This window comes from Crotalus tigris, unplaced genomic scaffold (assembly GCF_016545835.1).
Source record: "Crotalus tigris isolate CLP2741 ecotype Arizona unplaced genomic scaffold, ASM1654583v1 scf7180000020719.984301794:720406, whole genome shotgun sequence".
Lineage (NCBI taxonomy): Eukaryota > Metazoa > Chordata > Lepidosauria > Squamata > Viperidae > Crotalus > Crotalus tigris.
The window spans coordinates 355,001-381,988 of NW_024098147.1; the positions used below are offsets into that span (position 1 = coordinate 355,001).

Here is a 26,988-nt window from a genome sequence, read left to right on the forward strand (position 1 = left end):
CCAGTTTGTGTCATTACAATTTCTCCTCTAAGGAAAGCTTCCACGGGTGACGACTATAAAGAAATAGGAGGAGTCCATCTTACTTTATATCTCTTCCAAACTCTCATTATGACAAGCCGAACAAAATGATTTTGAAAATCTATATTCACCTTTGAGTTTTGTCGTTCCATAAAGAGCCGGGCCACTAAACTGGCCTCGGTTTGTCTATAGGCCGTCCTTGACTTATGACAAACAGAATAAAAACAGAGTTGGAAGGAACCTTGGAAGTCATCTAGTCCAACCCGCAGCTCAGGCAGGAAACCCTATATGATTATGGTTATATGCCAGGGCGGTTATAAAACTACTTGTATATAGGTTTTCCTGCTTGAACAGGGGGATGGACTAGAAGACCTCCGAGGTCCCTTCTGACTCTGCCATTCTGTTATAATGCTTCCCCCTTCATTGGACAGAAAGTCTATTCTTGATTTGCTTCTCCATTCTGACCCAGGTGTCGATCTTGCCAAAACAGGACAGGCTTTTGTTTGGAGTTCTGCTCTTCTAATGAGGCCCTGGGTCAGATCCAGGCGTGCTGTGGCTTGAATTAAGAGGCTGTTTACTCGACACTTGAAACTTGGACCGGGACACCGAAGTCCCGATCCACACCGAGAGGAGATTGGAAGCAGGTTTCTGCATGAGCTCATCGCTGCAACCAAAAGCTTTCTTTGCTTAAACGGAGCATGGAAGGAAATGTGTCCAAGGGCAGATGTTACCCATCTGGGCTGTAATTCTTTCAACTCGGTGTCTTTGCAGGTTCACTTTAGCAAGTTGAGCCAGATGCTGACACACAGCTCAATTTACAGATGTTGCAATGGAACAGGCAGAGCACATTGAGAAGGAGGAGGAGGGGAAAGGAGGAGGAGGAGGAAAGGAGAAGAAGGAAGGAAGGAAGGAAGGAAGGAAGGAAGGAAGGAAGGAAGGAAGGAAAGAAAAGGAGGAGGAAAAAAGGAGGAGGAAAGAAGGAAGAGGAGAAGAAGAGGAGGAAAGAAGGAGAAAAGAAGGAGGAAAGAAGGAAAAGAAGAAGGAAAGAAAGACGGAAAGAAAGAAAGAAAGAAAGAAAAGGAGGAAAGAAGGAAAGAAGGAAAGAAGAAAGAGGAGGAGAAGAGGAGGAAAGAAGGAGAAAAGAAGGAAAGAAGGAGAAGAAGAAGGAAAGAAAGACGGAAAGAAAGAAAGAAAAAGAAAGAAAGAGAGAAAGAAAGAAAGAAAAGGAGGAGGAAAGGAGGAAAGAAGGAAGAGGAGGAGGAGGAGGAAGAGGAGGAAAGGAAAAGAAGAAGAAGGAAAGAAAGAAGGAAAGAAAGAGAAAGAAATAAAGAAAGAGAAAGAAAGAGAAAGAAAGAAAGGGAGGAGGAAAGAAGGAAGAGGAGGAGGAGGAGAAGGAGGAAAGAGGGAAAGAAGAAGAAGAAGAAAAAGGAAAGAAAGAAAGAAAGAAAGAAAGAAAGAAAGAAAGAAAGAAAGAAAGAAAGAAAGAAGGAGGAGGAGGAAGAGGTGGAGGAGATGATTGCAGAAGGTTGCCCTGGTTGAAGTCTTAATGAAGGAATTGCTGAAAACAGGGATATCCAGGGAGGAGAAGGTGGCCATGCCCTCCAAATCTGAATCCTTTTTTTAGGTCATCACAATGGATGACAAAAATGGTCGGGGTCTGAACTGCATGGTGGTAGCCACCGTCTTGACTTCCCGACTCCTCTGCAGACATCCCAGCATTACAATAACAAAGGGAAAATAAGAGAACACGACTCGGGACTCGTTGGTGTTGGTATCCTGGTTGCTGAGCCACAGTTCACTGACTTCTTTGGGAGAGATTTTGCTTCTAATGGTGTTGACAGCCAACTTCCTAATGTACAGGCAAATATTTCCGGATTTGCACAGGTTTTGGTTCTGATCCAAAATCGTCTGAAGCAAAGCTTCCATTCTGGAGTCAGCCTGCTTCCTCTTTGCTCGTATCGTATTTGTTCATCCGTTGTCCTTGGCTGATGAAAGGACAGGCCCCGCAAGGACCCAACTGCACTGGGTGAAATGGAGAATCATGGCCAACTCCCAGAATTCCCCAGCCAGCATGAAGGGAATGGGGTTTGCCCTCTATTCCTAGAGAACCAGCCTAGAAATAAAGAGAAACTTCCTGACGGTGAGAATAATTTATCAGTGGAATGGCTTCTCTCCAGAAATTATGGGCGCCTCATCACTGCAGGTTTTCAAGAAGAGATTGGACTGCCATTTGTATGTAATGGTGTAGGGCAGGAGTGTCCAACCTTGACAACTTTAAGACTTGTGGACTTCAGGTTTGCTTGTCATTCTACAGCAGAGTTTCTTCAACTTGGCCACTTAGTCCAACTCACCCAACTCACTTAACCAAGCAACCAATTCATCCATCTCACTTAACCAAGCAACCAATTCATCCATCTCATTTAACCAACCAACCAGCTCATTCAACTCAACAACCAACTCATTCAACTCACTCAACCAACCAAACATCCAACTCATTCAACTCAACCAACCAACTCATCCAACTCAACCAATCAATTCATTTAATTCAATTCAACTCAACCAACTAAACATCCAACTCATTCAACTCAACGAACCAAACATCCAACTCATCCAACTCAACCAACCAACCAACTCATTCAACTCAACCAGCCAAACATCCAACTCATCCAACTCAACCAACCAACCAACTCATCCAACTCAACCAATGAACTTGTTCAATTCAACTCAGCCAACCAACTAACTCATCCAGCTCACTCACTCACTCAACCAACCAACCAACCAACCAACCAACTGCTGGCTGAAGAATTCTGAGAGTTGAAGCCCACATATCTTAAAGTTGCCATGGTTGAAAAACACTGATAGAGAAGAACCTTCATCTAGACTGGCTGGGAAATTCTGGAAGTTTTTAAATTTGCCATGATTGGATACCCCTACAAGAGTGTCTCCTGCTTGAGCAGCAGATTGAAGACCTTCAAGGTTCCTTCCAATTCTGTTATACTACACAAGTGACTTGCCTTGTCAGTGTTGGTGGGAGGGTTCTTGGTGATTCCTTGATTTTATGGAGAGGTTCACGTGCCCCAGGAAGGCAACTCTATCCCAGAAGTTGTGTCTGTTCTACACAAACACAGCCAATAATTCACAGTACTTGAACATCCACAAGATACCATATGTGCTATTTGCCAGTCTCATCAATCCCCTAAAACTGTGCCTTCTTTCTGGTCAAGCTGCTCCATTCCAAATCTATGTGAATTTCCAGGGATGTGCTCAGTTAAGTAGATAATTGGATGCATAAATATATTTGGCTGATGTTGCAGGCCACGTTTTTCCAAAATGCCAGTTCTCCTGACCCCAGATAATCAGCTTTCAGCAATGCCAGGAATGTCCATGAGTTCAGCTGGAGCATTGTGGGATGCCTTTAAATGTGCAAGAGGTTTTGGCCACAAGCAAGGCTGGAACAGCAACCAGCCTACGTGCCAGGTCTAAGGTGAAGCCTTGCCTGGAAACAGATTCTTAGTTCTTGCCCCTTAACAGGAGAACAGGGTTTTAATTAATCAGTAACTCCATAAATAAATCAAGTCAGCTTCATTCCATCTGTCTTGGAGTGGCTTCCAAAATAATTCAGTTCATGTAGGAAGAGATAAAAGATTGGCATGCAGAAAGGATGGTTTCCCCTAAAAAAAAAACAAAAAACAAAAAGCACGCCTCCAAATTCCGAAAGAATGGATGCTTCTCTAAAAATCGGTCTATAAATCCTTGGATGAGGGAGGGGTGGAAACAATATCAATCTTTCTTTCGGCATATTAATGTCCTTGCAGCTGGGATAATTAACGGCTCTGCATGGCTGCTACTCAGCTTCCAGCATAGCAAATTGTTAGACGCAAACTTTCCTGCACCCAGACTTGACTGTTTAACTGTGTGCGTGTGTCCTGAACAATAAACATGGAAAGATGGTGCCCAAAACTTGCACAGTCCTTGGTGGGAGGAGGAGGGGGAGGGGGAAGTGGAGGAAGAGGAGGAGGAGGAGGAGGAGGAGGAGGAGGAGGAGGAGGGAGATTGTGGGGCCCTTGGTGTTCTCTGAACTTGGTTGTTTTCTGTCAGACGTTTCATTAACCAAACTAGGTAACATCATCCGTGTTAGCTGGTGGAAGCGTGCCTGCAGGCCATTTTTTCCTCATTTGAATGCTTTCTGAACCATTTGATGCCCAATAAATATTGGTGGCCAATGTGCTACCAATATAGGAGAATATTTCTAGCCCAGGATTGAAATGGGGGGTCCTTGGTGCTCACTGATCTTGATTGTTTTCTTCCAGACATTTCATGACCCAACTAGGGAACATCATCAGTGCTAGAAGGGAGGAGAATTTGCAGAGAGGAGGAGGAGGAGGAGGAGGAGGAGGAGGAGGAGGAGGAGGAGGAGGAGGAGGAGGAGGAGGAGGAGGAGGAGGAGGAGGAAGAAGAAGAACTGTGGGTTCCTTGTTGCTTTCTGAACTGGGTTGTTTTCTTGTAGACGTTTCATGACCCAACTAGGTAATATCACCAGTGTCAGAAGGGAGGGGGGTTTGCAGAGAGGAGGAGGAGGAGGAGGAGGAGAATGACGATGGCTATGGGATCCTTGAGGCTCTCTGAGCTGGATGGTTTTCTTGCAGACGTTTCATGACCCAACTAGGGAATATTATCAGTTCCAGAAGGGAGTGCGTTTTGCAGAGAGGAGGAGGAGGAGGAGGAGGAGGAGAGGACTGTGGGGTCCTTGATACTCTCCAAGCTCAGTTGTTTCTTTGTTGCAGCACTGAAGATGTTACCTTGTTTGGGTCATGAAATGCCCGCAAGAAATGGCCAAGCTCAGAGAGCGTCAAGGACCATTTTCCAGGAAAAGGCGCTGCAGGTTCTTCTGGAGATAAATTCCAAATCTTGGAATTCCAGACTGCCACAGAAACAATGTTCTATCTATCTACTTGGCAGACCTGCAGCTTTTTACAGGCTGCTTTGTTTGCATTTTCTACGGAATTTTGCTCACCAGCAGTTTCCTAAAAAAAAAAAAGATGAAAAATTTCCTGTGGTTTTTGCAAGATTTCCGCGCACTGGATAGGCTCTCCTTTGAAGAGTCTCCAGTTCCGGCATGTTCTGCAGAATCCTTGTCTCTTGTGAAGGGAAGATCAGGCTTATAACATGGGACACAGAATAGCAGAATTGGAAGGGGCCTTAGAGATCATCTAGCCCAACCTCCTGCTCAGGCAGGAAAGACTACACTATTTCAGACAAATGGCTGTCCAGTCTCTTCTTGAAAACTTCCAGTGTTGGAGCATTCACCGCTTCTGGAGGCAGGTGGTTCCACTGGTTAATTGTTCTCACTGTCAGGAAGTTTCTCCTTAGTTCCAGGTTGCTTCTCTCCTTGATGAGTTTCCATCCGTTGCTTCTTATCCTGCCTTCTGGTGCTTTGGAGAATAGCTTGACTCCCTCTTCTTTGGGTCAGCCCCTGAGATACTGGAAGGCTGCTATCATGGCCCCCCCTCGTCCTTCTCTTCATTGAACTAGACAGACCCAATTCCAGCAACTGTTCCTTCTATGTTTTAGCCTCCAGTCCCTAATCATCTTTGTTGCTCTTCTCTGCACTCTTTCTTTTTTGTATTGCGGCGACCGGAACTGGATGCAGAATTCCAAGTGTGGCCTTAGGGAGCCCACGTGCCCCCTGGCTCCAGGGTGAAAAGGATGCCCCAGGAACAACAGGCTTAGGAAAGGGGCTTAGATCACTGCCATGAAGTCTGGGCACCGCAGCTTTTGAAAAAAAGGACTCAAAGAAATTCAGCGAGTCCTTGTGGCTTTCAAGCTTGCCCAGTAAACGGGCACTTTTCAGGAAACTGGAAGGCAGGTGAGGGTGGCCACGCCTTTGGATCGTGACAGGCAGCTCACAATAGCAATTGGCCATGACAACTTGGCAAAATATCTGCCAGCAGTAAATCCTGAGCATTGCAGCCTGGAGAGAATTGTGGGTTCAGGAATTCATCAGAGTCTGCGTGAACTGAAGCCGGGTCAGATCCAGCTGAGCAGCAACAAGGCAAGAGTGGCCTTCAGCTACATCAAGCTTATTTTATTTTATTTTTTATTAATTTTTAATTAATTTCTAATTAATTTTTAATTTTTAAATTTTTTAAATTAATTTCTAATTAATTTTTAATTAATTTTTAATTTTTAATTAATTTTTAATTATTTTTTAATTTTCTATTCATTTTTAATTTTATTATTTTGATTTTGATTTATTATTTTTTATTTTAATTTTTTCTTATTTTATTTTTTTCTTATTTTATTTTATTTCTTATTTTATTTTATTTTAATTTTTGACCGTTTATTTTTTATTTAAATTTTAAATTTTATTATTTTATTATTTTTTTCTACTTTATTTATATTTATATTTTATTTTTTTTATCTATTTGTATCCCAACTTTATTATTTTTCACAACAGCCCTGTGAGGAGGGATGGGCAAGAAATAGTTCTACGACGACCCAATTAGATAAAAGCATCAGTGCTAGAAGGGAGGGGGGTTTGTGTAGAGGAGGAAGAGGAGGAGGAGGAGGATGGTGGGGTCCTGGGTGCTCTTTGAGTTTAGCTGGTTTCTTTGCGACATTTCATGGCCCAACTAGGTAGCATCATCAGGGCTGGAAGGGACTGGGGTTTTCTCTCTGCTCATAAACAGTGGCTTCCCCTATCAGGGATAATAGTTGGCCAATTAAAATACCCAAATTCAGAGAGCCCCATGAGAGGAAGGGTCCATGGATGAAGAAAGGTTGAGAAACAGTGGCCTAGTTCGTTGATTACCTGCAGGGTGGTGTTGAAGGAAAAGGCTTCATCCTGGTTGAGTCCAAGCCGGGAATAAACAACATGGCAACTGCTTTAGAAAGAAAGTTGCAGTTTATTGAAGAGGAGAGCCAGACAGAAAGATGGCTCTGGCAGCAAAGAGAGAAAAAGAAGGGCTGAGCACATGTAGGGAGTGGGTTTTTATACCCTCTGGAGCTTTTTGTTTGGAGTTGTTCCTGAGGCATGAACTTTGACCTGAGTCTGAGTTTTGGCATCTGTGGGTTAATCCTATTATGTCCTATCTTAGAGTTTGGGTGGGCTATGTAGATTTTAGGTGTCTTTGTTTTCCTAAGCTTTTCGCTGGAGGGCTCCAACCTTCCTGAATGGATTATTACATCTGCATTTCTACAGAGATGGTTTCTGCTTGGGGGGGAGGGAGACTTGGGGCTATTAAGAAAACTGGGCGTACTTTTCTGCCTCTTTAAGATCCTTTGAGGAAATATAATATTTTGCCCTTTTAATATTTCCTTCTCTGGGGGGGGGGCTGACTCCCCACAGTAGGTATCAGCCCTTCCAGGTGTATCCCGACAGAAAACCCAAACCATGAGCAACTAACACACCTTAACTTTACACACATGGAATCTGAAAGCTCTTCCTCCCCTTCCCCGCCTTTACTTTCCCCGAGAACCAGGGAGGGTCCCTCTGGGCCAGCTTCCCCTCCCTCATTCTTGCTTTCAACTCACATTCCTTCTCTTCCACCCTTGTTTTGGCTCCAGTTCTTCTTTCTGCTTCTTCTCACCGCCCTGCACAGTTTCTTCTCTCCGAGATCAATATTCCAGATTATTATGATGCCCTGCCTCTCCTACCCAATACCTTTTTTAAAAAAAAACAAAAACATTTAATTAGATTATGGGGGTTGCAGAGAAAGTCTTAAATTTACTCCCTCCTGTGTCAGCTCAATAGTTCAAGCTGGGCAGTTCAAACAGGGGTTCCCAACCTTTGGGGCGCCAGGGGTCACCTGTTCCGTGGAGAGAAGTTTTTCCACAGACGGAGGCTGTGTGGTTTTGTGTGCTGCCTACATCCCACGGATGGGGCTTTGCTTGTTTGTGCGGACCGGTTGCTGGCATGCCGTGGCCCAATACCGGGGGTTGGAGACCCCTGCTTTAAAGCAAAGGAAGCTTAGCAATTCCTGGGGGGGGGGAGCCTGCCTGACCCCAGTTCACTCATTTGCTAAGATAATGAACCCCACCCCCCCTTTTCTCCCTCAGTTGCAGACATTCCTAACTCGATTCCCAGAACAGGGAAAAAAACCTCCATTAATTAATTCTTCAAAAGAAAAAAAGAGGGGGGATGGCCGAAGGCATGCAACAAAACAGAACATGATAAAGCCTTAGTAAGGACACACCTGGAATACAGCATCCAGTTTTCGTAATTACAAACAAGATGAAGAGGAACTAAGATGATCCAAGGCCTGGAGACTAAAACATATGAAGAACGGCTGCAGGATTTAGGAATGGCCAGTCTAGAGAAAAGAAGGACTAGGGGGGGGGGGGTGACATGATAGCAGCCTTCCAATATCTCAGGGGCTGCCCCAAAGAAGAGGGAGTCAAGCTATTTTCCAAAGCCCCTGAAGGCAGGACAAGAAACAACGGGTGGGAACTGACCAAGGAGAGAAGCAACCTGGAATTAAGGAGAAACTTCCTAACAGTGAGGACAATTAACCAGTGGAACAGCCTACCACCAGAAATTGTGGATGCTTCATCACTGGAGGCTTTCAAGAACAGACTGGACTGCCATCTGTCAAAAATGGTGTAGGCTCTCCTGCTTGGGCAGCGGGTTGGACTAGAGGACCTCCAAGGTCCCTTCCCCTCTATTCTATTCTATTCTATTCTATTCTATTCTATTCTATTCTATTCTATTTCATTCCATATTCTATTCTATTCTATTCTATTCTATTCTATTCTATTCTATTCTATTCTATTCTATTCAATCCTAAATGTGGCCTTTAGAGATGGTTCTTTCCTGCTCTTCTAGCGCCCTCTGCTGGCCACCTCCAAGTCCAGCCTCCAGAGAAGTCCCATTGTCCATCTTGAATGGCGCTCAAAAAGAACGCAGAGCAGAACATAGAATAATAGATAAGATAAGATAAGATAAGATAAGATAACCTTTATTGTCATTTTTTTACTGTGGGCACAACAGCACACATCAAAAATGAAATTTCAAAGTGAAACACATACATGATGCACACCTAAACATACTATGAACAACACATGTATAGACCCACATCCCTACATATACGTAAAAAATAAATATTAAATACTATCCATCTTGAATATATAACGCAGTGGTTCTCAGCCTTTTTAATGCCACGACCCCCAACCGGTCATAAGTCGAGGACTACTCAACCGGTCGTAAGTCGAGGACTACTCAACTGGTGCAGCACCGTTTGCAGAATGGGGCTTTTGGCGGGCTCAGCAGGGCAGAGACAGCCTGGACAATTCCTATTGGCTTTTGAAAGCCAATAGAATTAGGCTCTATTCAAGAGAGTCTATTCTATTGGCTTTCAAAAGCCAATAGAATAAAAGGGAGGAGCACAGCTAAGGAAAAGGGGGAAAAAATGGCGGACTGCATTGTTTGGCGACCCCCGTGAAATGGTCGTTCGACCCCAAATGGGGTCCCGACCCACAGGTGGAGAACCGCTGATATAACGGAAGGAGGAAGCTTGAGAGTTCACAAGGTTAATGCTGTACGGAATGAAACTATGGCTGAATCCGGATGTTCTGCTACGGATACCATGGACCCCCCTCCTCCCAGAAGGGAACAAGGAAAACAGGTTGTGGAGAGGATGTGTAGTGTCCCAGATGATCTTACGGACCCTGCTCAAGCAACACTTCTGTGCTATGTCCTGGATGGGAGGGAGGGAACGGCCAATGATCTTTTCTGCCGTCCTCACCACTCTCTGCACCGCCTTCCTGTCTGAAGCAGGGATGCTTCCAAACCAGACCGTGATGCTGTATGACAGGATGCTCTCGGTCGCCCCCCTGTAGAAAGTGGTCAGGACAGGGGAAGGAAGATGTGCTTTTCTCATGCAACGCAGACAGTGCAGGCGCTGCTGTGCCCGCTTCACCAGTAGTCCCACCCCCCACCCATGGCAGGAGATCCTATACCATTCTGGACTTTCTCTGGGCTTGGTGGGATGGATACAGGTGACCATAGAAAGAATAATGGAATGACAGAACAGAATAACAGAATTGGAAGGGACCCTAGAGGTCCTCCAGTCTAACTCCCTGTCCAAACAGGAGATCTTAAAAAGCTCCACTGAGGGGCTGTCAAGCTCTTCTCCAAAGCGCCTGGAGACAGGACAAGAAGCAACGGATGGAAACTCATCAAGGAGAGAAGCAACCTGGAACTAAGGGGTTAGGGAAGGCTCCCATCCGTGAGGGTGACACACCATGGGGACCTTCTGTGGACAAGGGAGAGGCAGCGCTCATGAAGGGCTGTCTGGCTCCCCAAAAGGTCCCCACTTAGACTTGGCAGAACTTGTCCATCAGAGGTTGGTGAACCTCTGAGCCTGGTCAAAGATAACCAAATGCAGACAAAAAAAAAAAAGGAAAGCTTTCCCTCCTTCCTTCCTTCCTTCCTTCCTTCCTTCCTTCCTTTTCTTCTGTCTCTCCCTCCCTTTTCCTTCTTCCCTCCCTCCCTTTTCCTTCTTCCCTCCCTCATTTCTTCATCTCCCTTCCTCCTTTCCATTCCTTCCAGCCCTACTTCTTTCCCTTCTTCCCTTTCTTCACCTCCCTCCCTTCCTGTCCATCTTTCCTTTCCTTATCTCTTTCCTTCCCTCTTTCCCTCCTTTCTTCCTTCCTCCTTCCTTCCTTTCCTTATCTCTCCTTCCTTCCTTCCTCTTTCCTTTCCTTCTCTCCCTTCCTTCCTTCCTTCCTTCCTTCACTCTTTCCTCCCTCCCTCCCTCACCTTTTTCCTTTCTTTCCTTTCCTTATCTCTCCTTCCTTCTTTCCTCCCTCCCTCCCTCCCTCTTTCCCTCTTTCTTCCTTATCTCTCCTCCCTCCCTCCCTTCCTCTTTCCTTATCTCTCCTTCTTCCCTCCCTTTCTTTTTTCTTTTTCCTTTCCTTGTCTCTTCCTTGCTTCCTTCCTTCCTCTCCCTCCCTTCCTTCCTCTTTCCTTTCCTTATCTCTCTTTCCTTCCTTCCTTCTTTCCCTTCCTCCCTCCTTCCCTCCCTCTTTCCTTATCTCTCCTTCCTCCCTCTCTCCCTTCCTTTTTTCCTTCCTCTTTCCTTTCCCTATCTCTTCCTTTCTTCCTCCCTCTCCCTCCCTCCCTCCCTTCCTCTTTCCTTTCCTTCCTTCCTTCCTTCCTTCCTTCTTTCTTTCCTTCCTTCCTTCAAAAAAAAAAAGAGTCATCCTTCCTCCCTCCCTCCCTCCCTTCCCCCCCAAAAAAGAGCCATAAATCAGAATTCCTCCGGTCTAGTTTTGCAGCAAGGGAAGATTGGTAAAGAGATGGAAATCTCTCTAATCCAGTCGTGAACTTTCCAGGTTGTCGTGTTTTACCTTCTGCTCCAAGCTGATAACCTTCCGGAGGCGACATTCCTCAAGCCTCCGCAAGTGAGATTTGTGCCCGTCTCTGGGATGACAGAATCTGGCCTTTTACTATTGTCCCCCAAGGAGGGGAAGGGGCAGGCAAAGGTGTTAACACGGGACTCCCAGGTTTGATTTACCGCCCTCCGTTCACACAAACTTCCAACCCAGGTCAACAGCCCCCCTCAAATCACTCCCAACCCATCAGAGAATCACAGCTGGTTCTTTGGAAGACCCGGAGACCAGATAGAGTTAACGCAGTGGTTCTCAACCTTTTTAATGCCGCAACCCCCAACCGGTCGTAAGTCGAGGACTACTCAACAGGTGCAGCACCGTTTGCAGACTGGGGCTTTTGGTGGGCTCAGCAGGGCAGAGACAGCCTGGACAATTCCTATTGGCTTTTGAGAGCCAATAGAATTAGACTCTATTCAAGAGAGTCTATTCTATTGGCTTTCAAAAGCCAATGGAATAAAAGGGAGTAAGTAGCACAGCTAAGGAAAAGGGGAAAAAAATGGCGGACTGCGTTGTTTGGCGACCCCCGTGAAATGGTCGTTCGGCCCCAAATGGGGTCCCGACCCACAGGTGGAGAACCGCTGAGTTAAAGGAACCACAAGACGTTGCTGGGGACAATGCACACGTGCTCTTTTTCTCACTCACTCACACATGCTCATGCTCCTCCGCACTTATTCCTCAGCTAGTTATCCAGTATTCCAGTCTTTGTCTCCAGTTGATTTATTATTATTATTATTTTGAGGTGTTCAAAGGTGCCAATGGATGAAAACAGGGGCAAACACAAATGTAACTGCCATAGAAAAGAATATTTGTAGCTCAGGGCTGGGCTGAATAGTCCTCTGTGCTCTCTGAGTTGGGTGGTTTTCTTTCAGGCGTTTCGTTACCCAACTAGGGAACATCATGAGGGCTAGAAGGGAGGGGGGTTTGTGGAGGAGGAGGAGGAGGAGCAGGATGAGAAAGAGGAGGAGGAGGAAGAGGAGGAGGAGATGGAGGAAGAGGAGGAGGAGGAGGAGGAAGAGAAAGGAGTAGAAGGAGGAGGAGGAAAAGGAGGAGAAGGAGAAGGAGGAGGAGGAAGAGGAGGAGGAGGAAGAAGAGGAGAAGAGGAGGAGGAGGAAGAGGAGGAAGAGAAAGTAAAAGGAGGAGGAAGAGGAGAAGGAGGAGGAGGAAGAAGAAAAGGAGGAGGAGGAAGAGGAGGAGGAGGAGGAGAAAGAGGAGGAGGAAGAGGAGGAAGAGAAAGGAAGAGGAAGAGGAAGAGAAGGAGAAGGAGGAGGAAGAGGAAGAGGGAGGAGGAAGAGGAGGAGGAGAAGGAGGACGAGGAGGAAGAGGGAGGAGGAAGAGGAGGAGAAGGAGGAGGAAGAGGAGGAGGAGGAGGAGAACTGTGGGGTCCTGGGTGCTCTCTGAGTTTGGTCGTTTTCTTTCAGACATTTCATGACCCAGCTAGGTAACATCATCAGTGCTAAAAGGTTGTGTAGAACCCAGTTTAATAACCAAATATCTGGAAGGAAGCGAACAAGCTCAGAGACCCCTGAGAACCCCAGAACGCCACTGACCCTCACCCGACCCCCCCCGTGGCCTCGCCTGACCCCAGCCTCTTTTCCCAGGGACAGCAGACCAGATAATGTCCAGGGGTTCCTCTAAGGAGCTCCACCTACTTGCAAGTGGGGCACTCTTGACCCCGTGGCCAAAGGGGCCGGGTGGGAAAAGAGGAAGTGAACCTTCTTGCCGGGCTGAAAGAAAATGGCCACGGAAACCCCTTCCCCATCCTGGTGCCCCTTTCATCCAGCTTCAAGAGATTGTAGCAATGGTCCTGCAGGTTGGGCGGGGGGGAGGGGGGGGAATTCCGTGTTAAAAGGGCTGTTCCTGGAGAGCTTTCTGCAGACTCCCAAACTGGAATCTGACGTGGGGATATTATTCCTTCATTTCCCCCTCTTTTTCTCTGTTTCTCCTTCGCCCCTTCTCTATTCATAGCGCACGTCCGATGCAAAGAGCAGAAAATCCTGCAGAAGTCAAAGTGAAAAGTTTAGCCATCTCTCTCTCTCTCTCTCTCTCTCTCTCTCTCTCTCTCTCTCTCTCTCTTTTCTATCTCTTCCTCTCTTCCCCTCTCTCTCTTTCTCTCTTCCTTCCTTCTCTCTCCCTCTTTTTCTCTCTCCCTCTCCCTCTTTTTTCTATCTCTTCTTCCTCTCTCTCTCTCTCTCTCTCTTTCTTTCTCTCTTCCTCTCTCCTCCCTCTCTCTCTTTTCTCTCTCTCCCTTTCTCTCTCTCTTTCTCTTTCCCTCTCTTCCTCTCCCTCCCTCCTCTTTCCCTCTCTCCCTCTCCCTCTCTCTTTTTCTCTTTCTCTTTCTCTCTCTCCTCCCTTTCTCTCTTTCTTTCTATCTCCCTCTTTTTCTTTTCCTCTCTCTTTCTCTCCCTCTTTCTCTTTCTCTCTTTCACTCTCTCTTTCTCTTTCTTTCTTTCTCTCTCCCTTTGTCTTTCTTTCTCTCTCCCCCTCTCTTTCTCTTTCTCTCTCTTTCCCTCTCTTTTTCTTTTTTTCTCTCCCTCTTTCTTTCTCTCTCCCTTCCTCTCTCTTCCTCTCTTTCTCTCTCTTTCTCTCTCTTTCTCTCTTTCTCTCTCTCTCCCTCTCTCTTTCACGTTCTCTTTCTCCCTTTCTCTCTCTCTCTCTCTCTCTGGCCCAATCCGACAATTAGAATCCTCTTGCTATGAGGATGCAAACTTTAGTCCTACGGGCTGAGTTTGCAACCTTGAGGCCTTGCAAGATTTCAGAATGTTCACGACAACATTTGTGTACAGGTAATCCTTGACTTACAACTGTTCCTTAGCAACTGTTTGGAGACCCTGCTGTAGGATAAAAGTCAGTTTCCCACCTGTCCCACCCAAGTGTCCCACCTGTCACTCACCTGGTGAGCCTGAAGGATGGGATTGGAGATCTCCAGGTGATCCAGGAGGGGGAGGGGAAATCCTTCAGCCAGACGGGCTGGAAGAGAGAAGAAGTCACAGCATCACACAAGAAAGCCCAAGCAGGTGCTTATCACCCTTCGTGGTCTTCTAATCCCCTCCTTAGACAGGAGACCCTGCCCATCCCATCCCATCCCAGACAAATGGCTGTCCAGTCTCTTCTTAACAACCTCCAATGATGGAGCATTTACTGCTTCTGGAGGCAGGTGGTTCCACTGGTTAATTGTTCTCACTGTCAGGATGTTTCTCCTTAGTTCTAGGTTGCTTCTCTAATGATCTTCCACTGTTACATCTTTTCCAGAATAGAGAATAATAACAGTGTTGGAAGGGATCCTGGAGATCTTCTAGTCCAACCCCCAGCTCAACCAAGAGACCTTACACCATTTCAGACTAACGGCTGTTCAGTCTTTTCTTGAAAATCTCCAGTGATGGAGCACTGACACCTTCTGGGGGCAAGCAGTTCCACTGGTTAATTCTCTTCACTGTTAGGAATTTTCTCAATAATTCCATGTTGCTTTTCTCATTGGTGAGTTTCCATCCATTGCTTCCTGTCCTGCCTTCTATTGCTTTGGAAAATAAGTTGACCCCCCTCTTCTCTGTGGCTAGACTAGACTAGACTAGACTAGACTAGACTAGACTAGACTAGACTAGACTAGACTATAGACTAGACTAGAATAGAATAGAATAGAAAATATGGAATGGAATGGAATGGAATAGAATAGAATAGAATAGAATAGAATAGAATAGAATACAATAAGAGTAAAATTAGAATAGAGTAGGAATAGAATAAAATAGAATAGAATAGAAAATATGGAATGGAATGGAATGGAATAGAATAGAATAGAATAGAATAGAATAGAATAGAATAGAATAGAATAGAATAGAATAGAAAATATGGAATGGAATAGAATAGAATAGAATAGAATAGAATAGAATAGAATAGAATAGAATAGAAATAGAATACAATAAGAGTAAAATTAGAATAGAGTAGGAATAGAATAAAATAGATAGAATAGAAAATATGGAATGGAATGGAATGGAATAGGAATAGAATAGAATAGAATAGAATAGAATAGAATAGAATAGAATAGAATAGAATAGAATAGAATAGGAAGGGACCTTGGAGGTCATCTAGTCCAACCCCCTGCTCAGGCAGGAAACAATCAGTCCAACAAATGACTGTCCAGTCTCTTCTTAAAAACCTCCAGTGTTGGAGCATTCAGAGCTTCTGGAGGCAGTTTGTTCTCCTGGTTAATTGTTCTCACTGTCAGGAAATTCCTCCTTGGTTCCAGGTTGCTTCTCTCCTTGGTTAGACTCCATCTGTTGCTTCTTGTCCTGCCTTCAGGCGCTTTGGGGAATAGTTTGACATACCTAGTTCCTCAATCATTCATCGTATGGTTTGGCCTCCAGACCCCTGAGAGTCTTTGCTGCCCTTCTCTGAACTCTGAGATAAGATTATGTGAAAGGTCTTTTGACTTTACAATGTCCTTACCATTCATTTGTGGAATTAGGATGCTCGCCGTAAGGAAGTTTATGAGGGTTTCCAGCAACTGTACCTGCGTGTTGGGAGAGAAATCCAGAATCAGAAAACCAAATCAACTTGATTGATTCTCCTCCTTCAACGGGAGATCCTAGATCCTTAGGGCCACACCGCCTTGGCTTGTAGACCAAGAGGCACCATCCTTCTAACCCACTTTGCCACCCATAGCCTGGACCCACCAGAAGGGCTAAGAGAACATTTCAATCCATCATCAAGTCTTTGAGGAAGGTCCTGAGGAGAAGGACCTAACCCAGGAGAAGAAGACAGGATGACCCCAATGTGAAATGGACTTCTGGCCGGGACCGCAAGAAGATTGGGAAGGAGGGGGGGGGCATACCATACTACTGCAACACACTCTACATGGGGCTACCCTTGAAAAGTATTCGGAGACTACAGTTGGTCCAGAATGCAGCCACGCGAGTGATAGTGGGTGCTCCTCGATACACCCACGTTACACCTATCCTCCGTGAGCTGCACTGGTTGCCTATTGGTCTCCGGGTCCAATTCAAGGTGTTGGTCATTACCTTTAAAGCCCTATATGGCTCAGGGCCAGGCTATTTGCGAGACCGCCTGCTACCTCATAGTTCCCTACGTCCGGTTAGATCCCACAGGCTGGGCCTCCTTCAGGCCCCGTCGGCCAAGCAGTGCCATTTGGCGGGGCCGCGGAGGAGGGCCTTCTCTGTGATGGCGCCCACGCTTTGGAATCAGCTCCCCCCGGAGATTAGGACCGCTCCCACCCTGTTGGTCTTCCGTAAGCTACTTAAGACCTGGCTTTTCCGGCAGGCCTGGGGTTTATAAAACCTTACCCCTGGATGATTGTTTTTGTATTGTTGTTTTGTTATGTTTTATGTGTTTTTTATTGTTAGCCACCCAGAGTCCTTCGGGAGTGGGGCGGCTTATAAATTTTAAAAATAAAATAAAATAAATAAATTTCAAGCAAAAAAAAAAAAAACCCAAAAAACCCAAACATCTGTCTTACCGAGAAGATCCCAACATCTGAGTGCTTCAAGGAGAACCTCATCCTGCAGGAGGGACAGACAGAGAAATGTGTTGAAAGCACATCACACAAGAGAAATATCTAGCCGAAATGTCAGGCCTGCCTCAGCTCAGGTCCTTAGGGAAAAAAAACCCTTGACTCCATTTAGCCAAAGTGATGGTTTCTTTTACTAAGGTTAAGTGTGTGGGAGATGAAAATATAGCCCCCTCCTCATATTACAAGATGAGGCTGGAGCGAAGCTGAGTTAGGCCCCACAGTAGCGATTTAAAGCTTTCACACAAACTCTGTATTGTTTCACAACACAGACGTGTTATTTGTAATCTGCTGAGCTTTGTGCCATGTGAAATTGCAAAGTAGGTAGCTTTGTGTATATTTGGAACATGAGTAGGGTAACCGTGGGAAAAGAGGAACTGAAAGTAACAGATGAGTAGAGGTTTCAGATGAACACAGGTATGTGTGGAAACTGCTGGGCAGCACAAAAGAACAAGGAACTAACTGCCTTTGCAGGATAATGACTATGTGTGGGTGGTCGTGAGAAGAAAGGTATAAAAATGTTAATTTAAGTGTAGCTTAGGGCCATTGGCCTATAGCGGTCCTTTTGGAATCTGCTATGCCACATGGTCCTCATTGCAATGGGTTATTAACGTAAGTGATGTTGTGTTATTATGCTTGCTATGTTCCAAATCATTAGCAAAATAAACCTCTGAATCTTAAAGTGGGAATCGTTGTTTTGTGTTGCTGTCTCTCGTCTTTTTCATTGAGTTTTTCCACTTAGAGAAGCAACCTGGAACCAAGGACGTATTTCCTGACAGTAAGAACAATTAATCGGTGGAACAACCTGCCTCCAGAAGCTGTGAATGCTTCAACACCTGGTGTTAGATCTCTTGTGGACATGAAGAGACTCAAGACTGATGAGGCATTTGACCCCTCCCTCGGTTTCAGCCTGGTCATCTACTACACTACACTACATCTACATCCATTCCATTCCATGTTTTCTATTCCATTCCATTCCATATTTTCCATTCTGTTCCATTCCATTCCATATTTTCTCTTCCATTCCATTCCACATTTTCTATTCCATTCCACATTTTCTATTCTATTCCACATTTTCTATTCCATTCCATTCCACATTTTCTATTCCATCCCATATTTTCTATTCCATTCCATTCCATATTTTCTATTCCAGTCCATATTTTCTATTCCATTCCATTCCATTCCACATTTTCTATTCCATCCCATATTTTCTATTCCATTCCATTCCATATTTTCTATTCCAGTCCATATTTTCTATTCTATTCTATTCTATTCTATTCTATTCTATTCTATTCTATTCTATTCTATTCTCACCATTGCATTCTCGATGAGCAAACATGAAGCTATTCACTCTATGTACAAATTCAGATTTACAGAAATACACTATGGAATTGAGTTCAGAAAATCCCCGATAAACGAATCCCTGCAGGGGGTAAGGTAGTAACGTGGTTGTTAAGTGAATCTGGCTTCTCCCATTGACTTTGTGGGTCACTAAAGGGGATCACACACACACACACACCCTGGACACGACATCCGTCGTAAATGTGAGTTGGTTGCCAATTGTCTGAATTTTGATCCTGGGGATGCTGCAGTGGCCGTAAGCAGGAAAAATGATCCTAAGTTAATTTTTTCACTGCTATTGTACATTCAAACTGTCATTAAACGAACAGTTGTAAGTCAAGGACCCCTTGTATTTCCGTACTGAGTCAGGGTTAGATCCTGCCTTGCTCACCTGCCCATCTTCAGGTCTCCAAAGATCCTAGTAGAATTGACATCAACTTTGGCAGAAACTGACGTGGTCTGAAAGGAGAGGAAAAAAGCAGAAATGAGAAAGATGCAGATCAGGGCTGTTTCACGCCCACTTCCATTCTCTTTTTCTTTGGATGTAGGCCGTCCTCAATTTAACTATCATAATTAAGTCTGGAATTAGTTGTAAGCCAGGCCGGTCGTTAAGCAGATCATCATATAATCAACCCAATGTTACATTTCTTTTCAATGGTGGTTTAGCAAATCCAAAAGGGGATCATGTGACTCCCAGGGATGCTGCGACCGTTGTAAATATGAGTCAGTTGCGGAGCATCTGAATGTAAATCATGTGATCATGGGGATCATGCGGCAACAGATAGATATAGATAGATAGATAGACAGACAGACAGACAGACAGAGATAGAGATAGGTAGGTAGGTAGATAGATAATGGATAGATAGATAGATAAGATAGATCAGTGATGGCGAACCTTTTAGAGACCGAGTGCCCAAACTGCAACCCAAAACCTTATGCATCGTCAGGTGCCGGGTGGCGTGGCCCATTGGGTGGGCGTGGCCCATTGGGTGGGCGTGGCCCATTGGGTGGGTGTGGCCCACTGGGTGGGCGTGGCTGTGGTGGTAATGGCAGACCGGGTGGGACTAAAAAGTTCAATCAATCAATTCCAACTTTGCAAGATCTTTTTTTTTCCCGTGAGAAGTTGAAATTGACTGATTGATTGAACCTTTTTTTTTTTTGTACACGGCGGTGGAGGCCATAGCGAAAAGGTTTTATAAAACCCAGCTGAAGGCCTAGGACTGAGGCGACGGCACGCGTGCCCACAGAGAGGGCTCTGAGTGCCGCCTCTGGCACCTGTGCCATAGGTTCGCCACCAGAGGGATAGATAGATAGATAGATAGATAGATAGATAGATAGATAGATAGATAGATAGATAGATAGATAGATAGAGATAGATAGATAGATAGATAGATAGATAGAGTTAGATAGGTAGATAGATGATAGATATGATATAGATAGATAGATAGATAGATGATAGATAGATAGATAGATAGATAGATAGATAGATAGAGATAATGGATAGATGGATAGATAGAGATAGATAGATAGATAGATAGATAGATAGATAGATAGATAGATAGATAGATAGATATAGATAATGGATAGATAGATAGATAGATAGATAGATAGATAGATAGATAGATAGATAGATGGATGGATGGATGGATGGATGGATGGATGGATGGATGGATAGATAGATAGATAGATAGATAGATAGATAGATAGATAGATAATGGATAGATAGATGTGATAGATAGATAGATAGATAGATAGATAGATAGATAGATAGATAGATAGATAGATAGATAGATAGATAGATATAGATAGTTACATAATGGATAGACAGACAGACAGACAGACAGACAGACAGACATAAATATGATCAGTGGTGGGATTCAAATATGTGAGCAACCGATTCTCTGTGTGGGTGCCACTTCCGAAGTCCGTTCTGAGCCTGGGCAACAAAAAATTAGCTATTGGTTCTGCCGAAGTGATGCAAACCGGCTGAATCCCACCACTGGTCGTAAGTGTGGAAAAACAGTCCTAAATTCCTTTTTTCATGGCAGTGATAACTTTGAATGATCACTAAACGATCGTAAGTCGAGGCTTACCCGTAAAAGACTGTGCAAAAACCTCTGGATTGTCCACCCTTGAGCATAACATGGAAGAGCTAACTTACCACTTCGATCAAAAAGAGGGGCGCCAGGGAGGAATTCGGGAGAATCGCAAACGCCTGGATGTCGACCGAAGGGGCGAGCGAGATGGATTCGGGGGAGATGCTGAGAGAGGGGGCCGAAGAAGGGGAGACCCTCAGCTTCATCGGCATGCTGGGGTAGAGCTTCTTAATCTGGGGAGAAGATGAGAAGTCACATTTCCCAAGATGGTCCCCTCCTTTGCTTGAAGCCCGGATTCACTGGGTGGCCCCCACCCCTTTGGAGATTGAGGGGGGGGTCCCATGGTTGTTTCAATCCAGGGTGAAAATTAAAGAGACATGGCTGAGATCTTCTAAGAAGCACCCACAGGTGTGGGGGAATAACTAACTCCGTTGTCGTTTGGAGTAGAACAGATTAATGAATATCCTTCGGTTTGCGTAAGCAGGGCAACTTTAAGACAGACGGACTTCAACTCCCAGAATGCCCCAGCCAGCGATTCGCTATTTGATTGCCTTGACTTTACGCTCTTGCAGAACCAGGGAGAGAATGTGGGTGAAGGAGTGAGGAGTAAGGAAAGGATCCGAGCATCTTCTCTGCACTAACAAGCCTAAAATGATGGTTTGACACTTCATGAAACATCTGCAAGAAAACCACCCAGCTCAGAGAGCATCAGGGACCCCACAGTCTCCCCCTCCTCCTCCTCCTCCTCCTCCTCCTCCTCCTCCTCCTCCTCCTCCTCCTCCTCCTCCCTTCTAGCTCTGAAGACAACCTTGGGTTCCTCTTGCAAAATAGTTCTTTGCTCCAGGGCACAACCTAGGTAAGTAGCAATTCTGAGATCCGTTGGAAGGATCCCAAAAAAAATTTAGCAGTTCATGAAGAGTATTGGTAGCCCAGGATTAAAATGGGCAGTCTTTGGTGCTCTCTGAGCTTGGCGGTTTTCTTGCAGACGTTTCATGACCCAGGGAGGGAACATCATCAGTGCCAGAAAGGAGGGAGGAGGAGGAGGAGAAAGAGGAGGAGGAGGGAGACTGCGGGGTCCCTGATGCTCTCTGAGCTGGGTGGTTTTCTTGCAGACGTTTCATGACCCAAATGGGGAACATCATCAGTGCTAGGAGGAAGAGGAGGAGGAGCAGGAGCAGGAGAAAGGGAGAGGAGGAGGAGGAGGAGGAGGAGCTGTGGGGTCCTTGGTGCTCTCTGACCTGGGTTGGTTTTTTTTGCAGACATTATGATCCAACTAAGCAATATAATCAGTGCTAGAAAGGAGTGGAGTGTGCAGAGATGAGGAGGAGGAGGAGGAGGAGGAGGAGGAGAAGGAGGAGGAGGACTGTGGGGTCCTTGGTACTCTCTGAGCTGGATTGTTTTCTTGCAGGTGTTTCATTACCCAACTAGTACCATCATCAGTGTTAGAAGGAAGGGAGGGTGTGCAGAGAGGACAAGGAAAAGGAGAGGAGGAGGAGGAGGAGGAGCAGGAGCAGGACATGACTGTGGGGTCCTTAGTGTTCTCTGAGCTTGGCTGTTTTCTTGCAGACATTTCATGACCCAACTAGGCAACATCATCAGTGCTACAAAGGAGTGGAATGTGCAGGGGGGAGAAGGAAGAGGAGGAGGAGGAGGAGGAAGAGGAGGAGGAAACATCCTTATAAAAGCTGAAGTGAAGGGAACCCCAGATTTCAAGAAAACATAGTCCAAAGAAGTGCAATCAGATCCCCATCTGGTTTCTGCCTTCTGCTGCACTTCAGGTGTGACTCTGAGGTCCATCTTTGCCTTCGGGACTTCATAATTTGGGATGGGGCCACCTCAGAAGGCTCCAGACAATCACCTCCCCACACCACATGCCCCCCCTTCTGTTTTCATGAGGGCCCAGAATCGGAAGGCCGAGGGGCTGACCTGCGGGATGAAGGGCTCGAAGCAGGCGGTGTTCAGCCGGATTTTAATTTCCTTAGGAACCTGCAGGTGGGAAAGAGGGCGGGAGGTGAGTCCTCAGCCTGTCCATGACCCTAAGTCACCTTTAGCCCCGTTGACTGTCTCTGGTTCACTTAGGAATCAAATTAAGAAAAGAAGAATCAAGGGGTTGACAGGATAGCAGTGTTCCAGTATCTCAGGGGCTGCCCCAAAGAAGAGGGAGTCAAGCTCTTCTCCAAAGCACCAGAGGGCAGGACAAGAAGCAAAGGGCGGAAACTGACCAAAGAGAGAAGCAACGTGGGATTAAGGAGAAACTTCCTGACAGTGAGGACAATCAACCAGTGGAACAGCTGGCCACTACAAATCATGGGTGGTCCATCACTGGAGATTTTTAAAAAGAGGCTAGACCAGGGGTAGGCAACCTTGGCCCTTTTATGACTGGTGGACTTCAACTCCCAGAATTCCTGAGCCAGCATGCGGGAACTACGGCCCCTCATGACTCATGAACTTCAACTCCCAGAATTCCTGAGCCAGCATGGGGGAACTATGGCCCCCTCATGACTCGTGGACTTCAACTCCCAGAATTCCTGAGCCAGCATGGGGGAACTATGGCCCCCTCATGACTTCTGGACTTCAACTCCCAGAATTCCTGAGCCAGCATGGGGGAACTATGGCTCCCTCATGACTCATGTTCAACTCCCAGAATTCCTAAGCCAGCATGGCTCAGTTTGGAAACTTCTCCCTTTCTCCTCAGCTCGATTGGCTCAGGAATTCTGGGAGTTGAAGTCCACAAGTCATGAGGAGGGGCATAGATCCCTTCATGTTGGCTCAGGAATTCTGGGAGTTGAAGTCCACCAGTCATAAAAGGGCCAAGGTTGCCTACCCCTGAGCTAGACAATCACTTATCTGAGATGGTATAGGTTCTTCTGCTTGAGTGGGGGGCTGGACTAGAAGACCTCCAAGGTCCCTTCCAGCTCTATTCTGCTCTGTTCTATTGTCTTGGGTTTTATAATAATAACAACAACAACAACTGATAATAACAAGACCTGGCAATGGCTAAGAGCAGGAAAATTGAAGAAAGAGACCGAGGGACTAATTCTGGCTGCACAAGACCTAGCCTTAAGGACAAATGCATACAAAGTCAAAATTGAGAAGACAGCAACAGACAGTAAGTGCCGCCTATGCAAAGAAGCTGAAGAAACAGTGCACCACCTGGTAAGCTGCTGCAAGATCGCACAGATTGACTACAAGCAGCGGCATGACAAAGTAGCAACAATGGTGCATTGGAAGATAACAAAATACAAAGACCTACAAATAGAAATAGAAAGACTGTGGCAAAAGCAAGCAAGGGTAGTACCAATAGTCATAGACTCCTTGGGTGCAATCCCAAAACAACTGGAGCACCACTTGAACACCATTGGCATTGACAAATTTGCTATTCGTCAATTGCAAAAGGCGGCCTTACTAGGAACTGCTTCCATCTTGCGACGATATCTGTAATACCATCAAACACCCACATCTGTCTATCCCAGGTCCTGGGTAAGGACTCGATAGGTAGACAAAATGCCAAATCCAGTCTGAACATCTGGCTGACTGTGCGATGATCCATAATAATAATAATAAAGTTGGAAGGGACCTTGGAGGTCATCCAATCCAACCCCCTGCTCAGGCAGGAAACCCTACACCATTTCGGACAAATGGCTGTCCAGTCTCTTCTTAAAAACTTCCAGTGTTGGACCACTCACAACATCTGGAGGCAGATTGTTCCACTGGTTAATTGTTCTCACTGTCAGGAAGTTTCTCCTTAGTTCTAGGTTGCTTCTCTCTTTGGATAGTTTCCACCCGTTGCTTCTTGTCCTGCCTTCAGGCGCTTTGGAAAATAGCTTGACTGCCTCTTCTTTGGGGCAGCCCTATGAGATACTGGAACACTACTATCATGTGCCCCTTCATCCTTCTCTTCGTTAAACTAGACATACCCAATTCCAGCAGCCGTTCCTTATATGTTTTAGCCTCCAGTCCCCTTCTCTGCACTCTTTCCAGAGTCTCAACATCTTTTTTACATCGCGGTGATCAACACTGGATGCCATTTTCCAAGTGTGGCCTTACCAAGGCCTTGTAAAGTGCTATTAGAAGAATCTTCCTCAGTGGTTTCCAACCCCCCGGCAGAAACATCTGCATCTTGGTTGATTAAAGTTTCTGCTTAGAAAATTAATTGGGGAGGCAGTTTTTGAGGATCTGGCGCTCTGCTAGAACCTCCTGTTCACCCACCCCCCATACACCAAACACACACATTTTGTGTGCAGAATCAGGCAGAAGAAAGCAGGACTGGCCATCCCAGATGCTTCCGGGCAGGGCTTCACGATCTGCGCGGCCTCACCATGTCATCCACGATCCAGGAGGTCAGTCTTTCGGCTTGGTAGTAGACCTGGCCAGCCGTGTTGAAGAAGTAGGTGGAAATCGCAAACTGGACCATGCGGTCCGGATCCACCGGAAAAGACAGGGGAGGCGGCAGGAAAGGAGCCGGAGTACGCTGGGCGTTGGAGAAAAATTCACCCTGGTAGGAGAACATGAGAGAAGTTAGGAAGACCCACGGAAAGAGTAAGGTGACCAGCTGTCCTCCTTTAGGGAGGACAGTCCTCCTTTTGTAAGTTCTGTCCTCCCTCCAAAAGTGTCCTCCTTCATGTCCTCCTTTTCAATATTTGAAGACTAATCTGCAGGGCCTTTTTTTTTTCTCTCATAGAACGCTCAGAACGGCGTTCCGGCATCTTTTTTTGATGTTTTTTTTTTTTTTTTTTTGCATGAGCTGTACTACTCCCCCTATTGGCTTTTGAAAGCCAATAGGAATTGCTACTGAGCGCGCCAAAACACCCGGCCGGCAAACTTTGCACATGTAAGTTGTCTGCAGTGAAGGTGAATTGGCAGGAACTTTGCACCTCTCCCTGCTACCCAACTACACCATCTCCTAGTTCAGTGGTTCTCCACCGGTGGGTCGGGACCCCATTTGGGGTCAAATGACCATTTCACGGGGTTCGCCAAACAACGCAGTCCACCATTTTTCCCCCTTTTCCTTAGCTGTGCTACTCCCTTTTATTCTATTGGCTTTTGAAAGCCAATAGAAGAGACTCTCTTGAATAGAGTCTAATTCTATTGGCTTTCGAAAGCCAATCGGAATTGTCCAGGCTGTCTCTGCCCTGCTGAGCCCGCCAAAAGTCCCATTCTGCAAACGGTGCTGCACCCGTTGAATAGTCCTCGACTTACGACTGGTTGAGTAGTCCTTGACTTACGACCGGTTGGGGGTTGCGGCATTAAAAAGGTTGAGAACCACTGTCCTAGTTAGTCCCGAAGATAACTGGAGGAGACTGGAGTGGCGATACCACAGTCACTTTCTCTTGATCTTCGGCCCTGCTAGGGCAATAATGGCTGCGGGCGCAAGAGGCAGGGGCAGCAAGAGGCAGTGGGGGTGTGATGGGCGGTGGTGTCTGGCTGCCCGCCGTGCTGTGGGAGCCGGGGGGGGGGTCTGCTCTACACGGGGCTGTGCAGGGTGGGCGGGGGTGCTGACAGGGCGGCTGCAGGCGGGGTGTGTCGATGGCGGGCTGCCCCCCCCCCGGACCAGAGCCAGCGCAGCTGCTGTTTTGGGAGCTGCGGGGCCCGCTCTACACGGCGGGGCAGCAGTGCTGGCGGGGCAGCTGCAGGCAGGGGCACGGCATGTTAAACATAATTACAATATAAAATGTTATTGTTACAAATGTTTTTTATTATGCATTTATCATATTATAGTGTATTCTGTATTATTGTTGCAATGAATAAAATGTTTCTTTTATTTATGATATTTTTTTCTTCGATTTATTTGTGTCCTCCTTTTCATTGTAAAAAAGTTGGTCACCTTAGCAAAGAGGGACGGGACCGGGATCCCTGAAGGACCGGGTCTTTTCCCAAGAATCTCCATCCATTTCGATCTAGCCGACGGGAGCTGCTGCAGATCCCGTCAGCCGAAGAGAGTCGGATGGGGAGGACCAGGCGATGGTCCTTTGCGGCAGGATCCCAAGCTTTGGGGAATGTCTTCCCCATGGAGATTAGGGTTAGGGAGCCAGTTTGGTCTAGTGATTAAGACACCAGGCTAGAAGACAGTGAGTTCTAGTCCTGACTAGGCATAAAAGCCAACTGGGTGACTTTGGGCCAATCACCAGGAGCCTGTGTGTTCTAGTCCTGCCTAGGCATAAAAGCCAACTGGGTGACTTTGGGCCAATCACCAGGAGGCTGTGAGTTCTAGTCCTGCCTAGGCATAAAAGCCAACTGGGTGACTTTGGGCCAATCACCAGGAGGCTGTGAGTTCTAGTCCCGCCTTAGGCATAAAAGCCAACTGGGTGACTTTGGGCCAATCACCAGGAGGCTGTGAGTTCTAGTCCCGCCTTAGGCATAAAAGCCAACTGGGTGACTTTGGGCCAATCACCAGGAGGCTGTGAGTTCTAGTCCTGCCTAGGCATAAAAGCCAACTGGGTGACTTTGGGCCAATCACCAGGAGGCTGTGAGTTCTAGTCCTGACTAGGCATAAAAGCCAACTGGGTGACTTTGGGCCAATCACCAGGAGGCTGTGAGTTCTAGTCCCGCCTTAGGCATAAAAGCCAACTGGGTGACTTTGGGCCAATCACCAGGAGGCTGTGAGTTCTAGTCCTGCCTAGGCAT

At 46.2% G+C, this 26,988-nt stretch overlaps 1 protein-coding gene across 1 annotated transcript in view; it reads right to left on the reverse strand.

The window, feature by feature from the left end:
- Positions 1-12,743: 12,743 nt before the first annotated feature.
- LOC120319383 (bactericidal permeability-increasing protein-like) overlaps positions 12,744-26,988 on the reverse strand; it is a 33,453-nt gene continuing 19,208 nt past the window's right edge. The window contains exons 8-15 of the mRNA XM_039368196.1: positions 24,683-24,859; positions 22,291-22,350; positions 20,430-20,597; positions 18,660-18,727; positions 16,877-16,919; positions 15,850-15,913; positions 14,300-14,376; positions 12,744-13,403 (exon numbers count right to left, since the gene is read on the reverse strand). Coding sequence (XP_039224130.1) covers positions 13,365-13,403; positions 14,300-14,376; positions 15,850-15,913; positions 16,877-16,919; positions 18,660-18,727; positions 20,430-20,597; positions 22,291-22,350; positions 24,683-24,859 — 696 coding nt within the window. The 3' untranslated portion in view covers positions 12,744-13,364. The remainder of the gene's footprint in view (positions 13,404-14,299; positions 14,377-15,849; positions 15,914-16,876; positions 16,920-18,659; positions 18,728-20,429; positions 20,598-22,290; positions 22,351-24,682; positions 24,860-26,988) is intronic.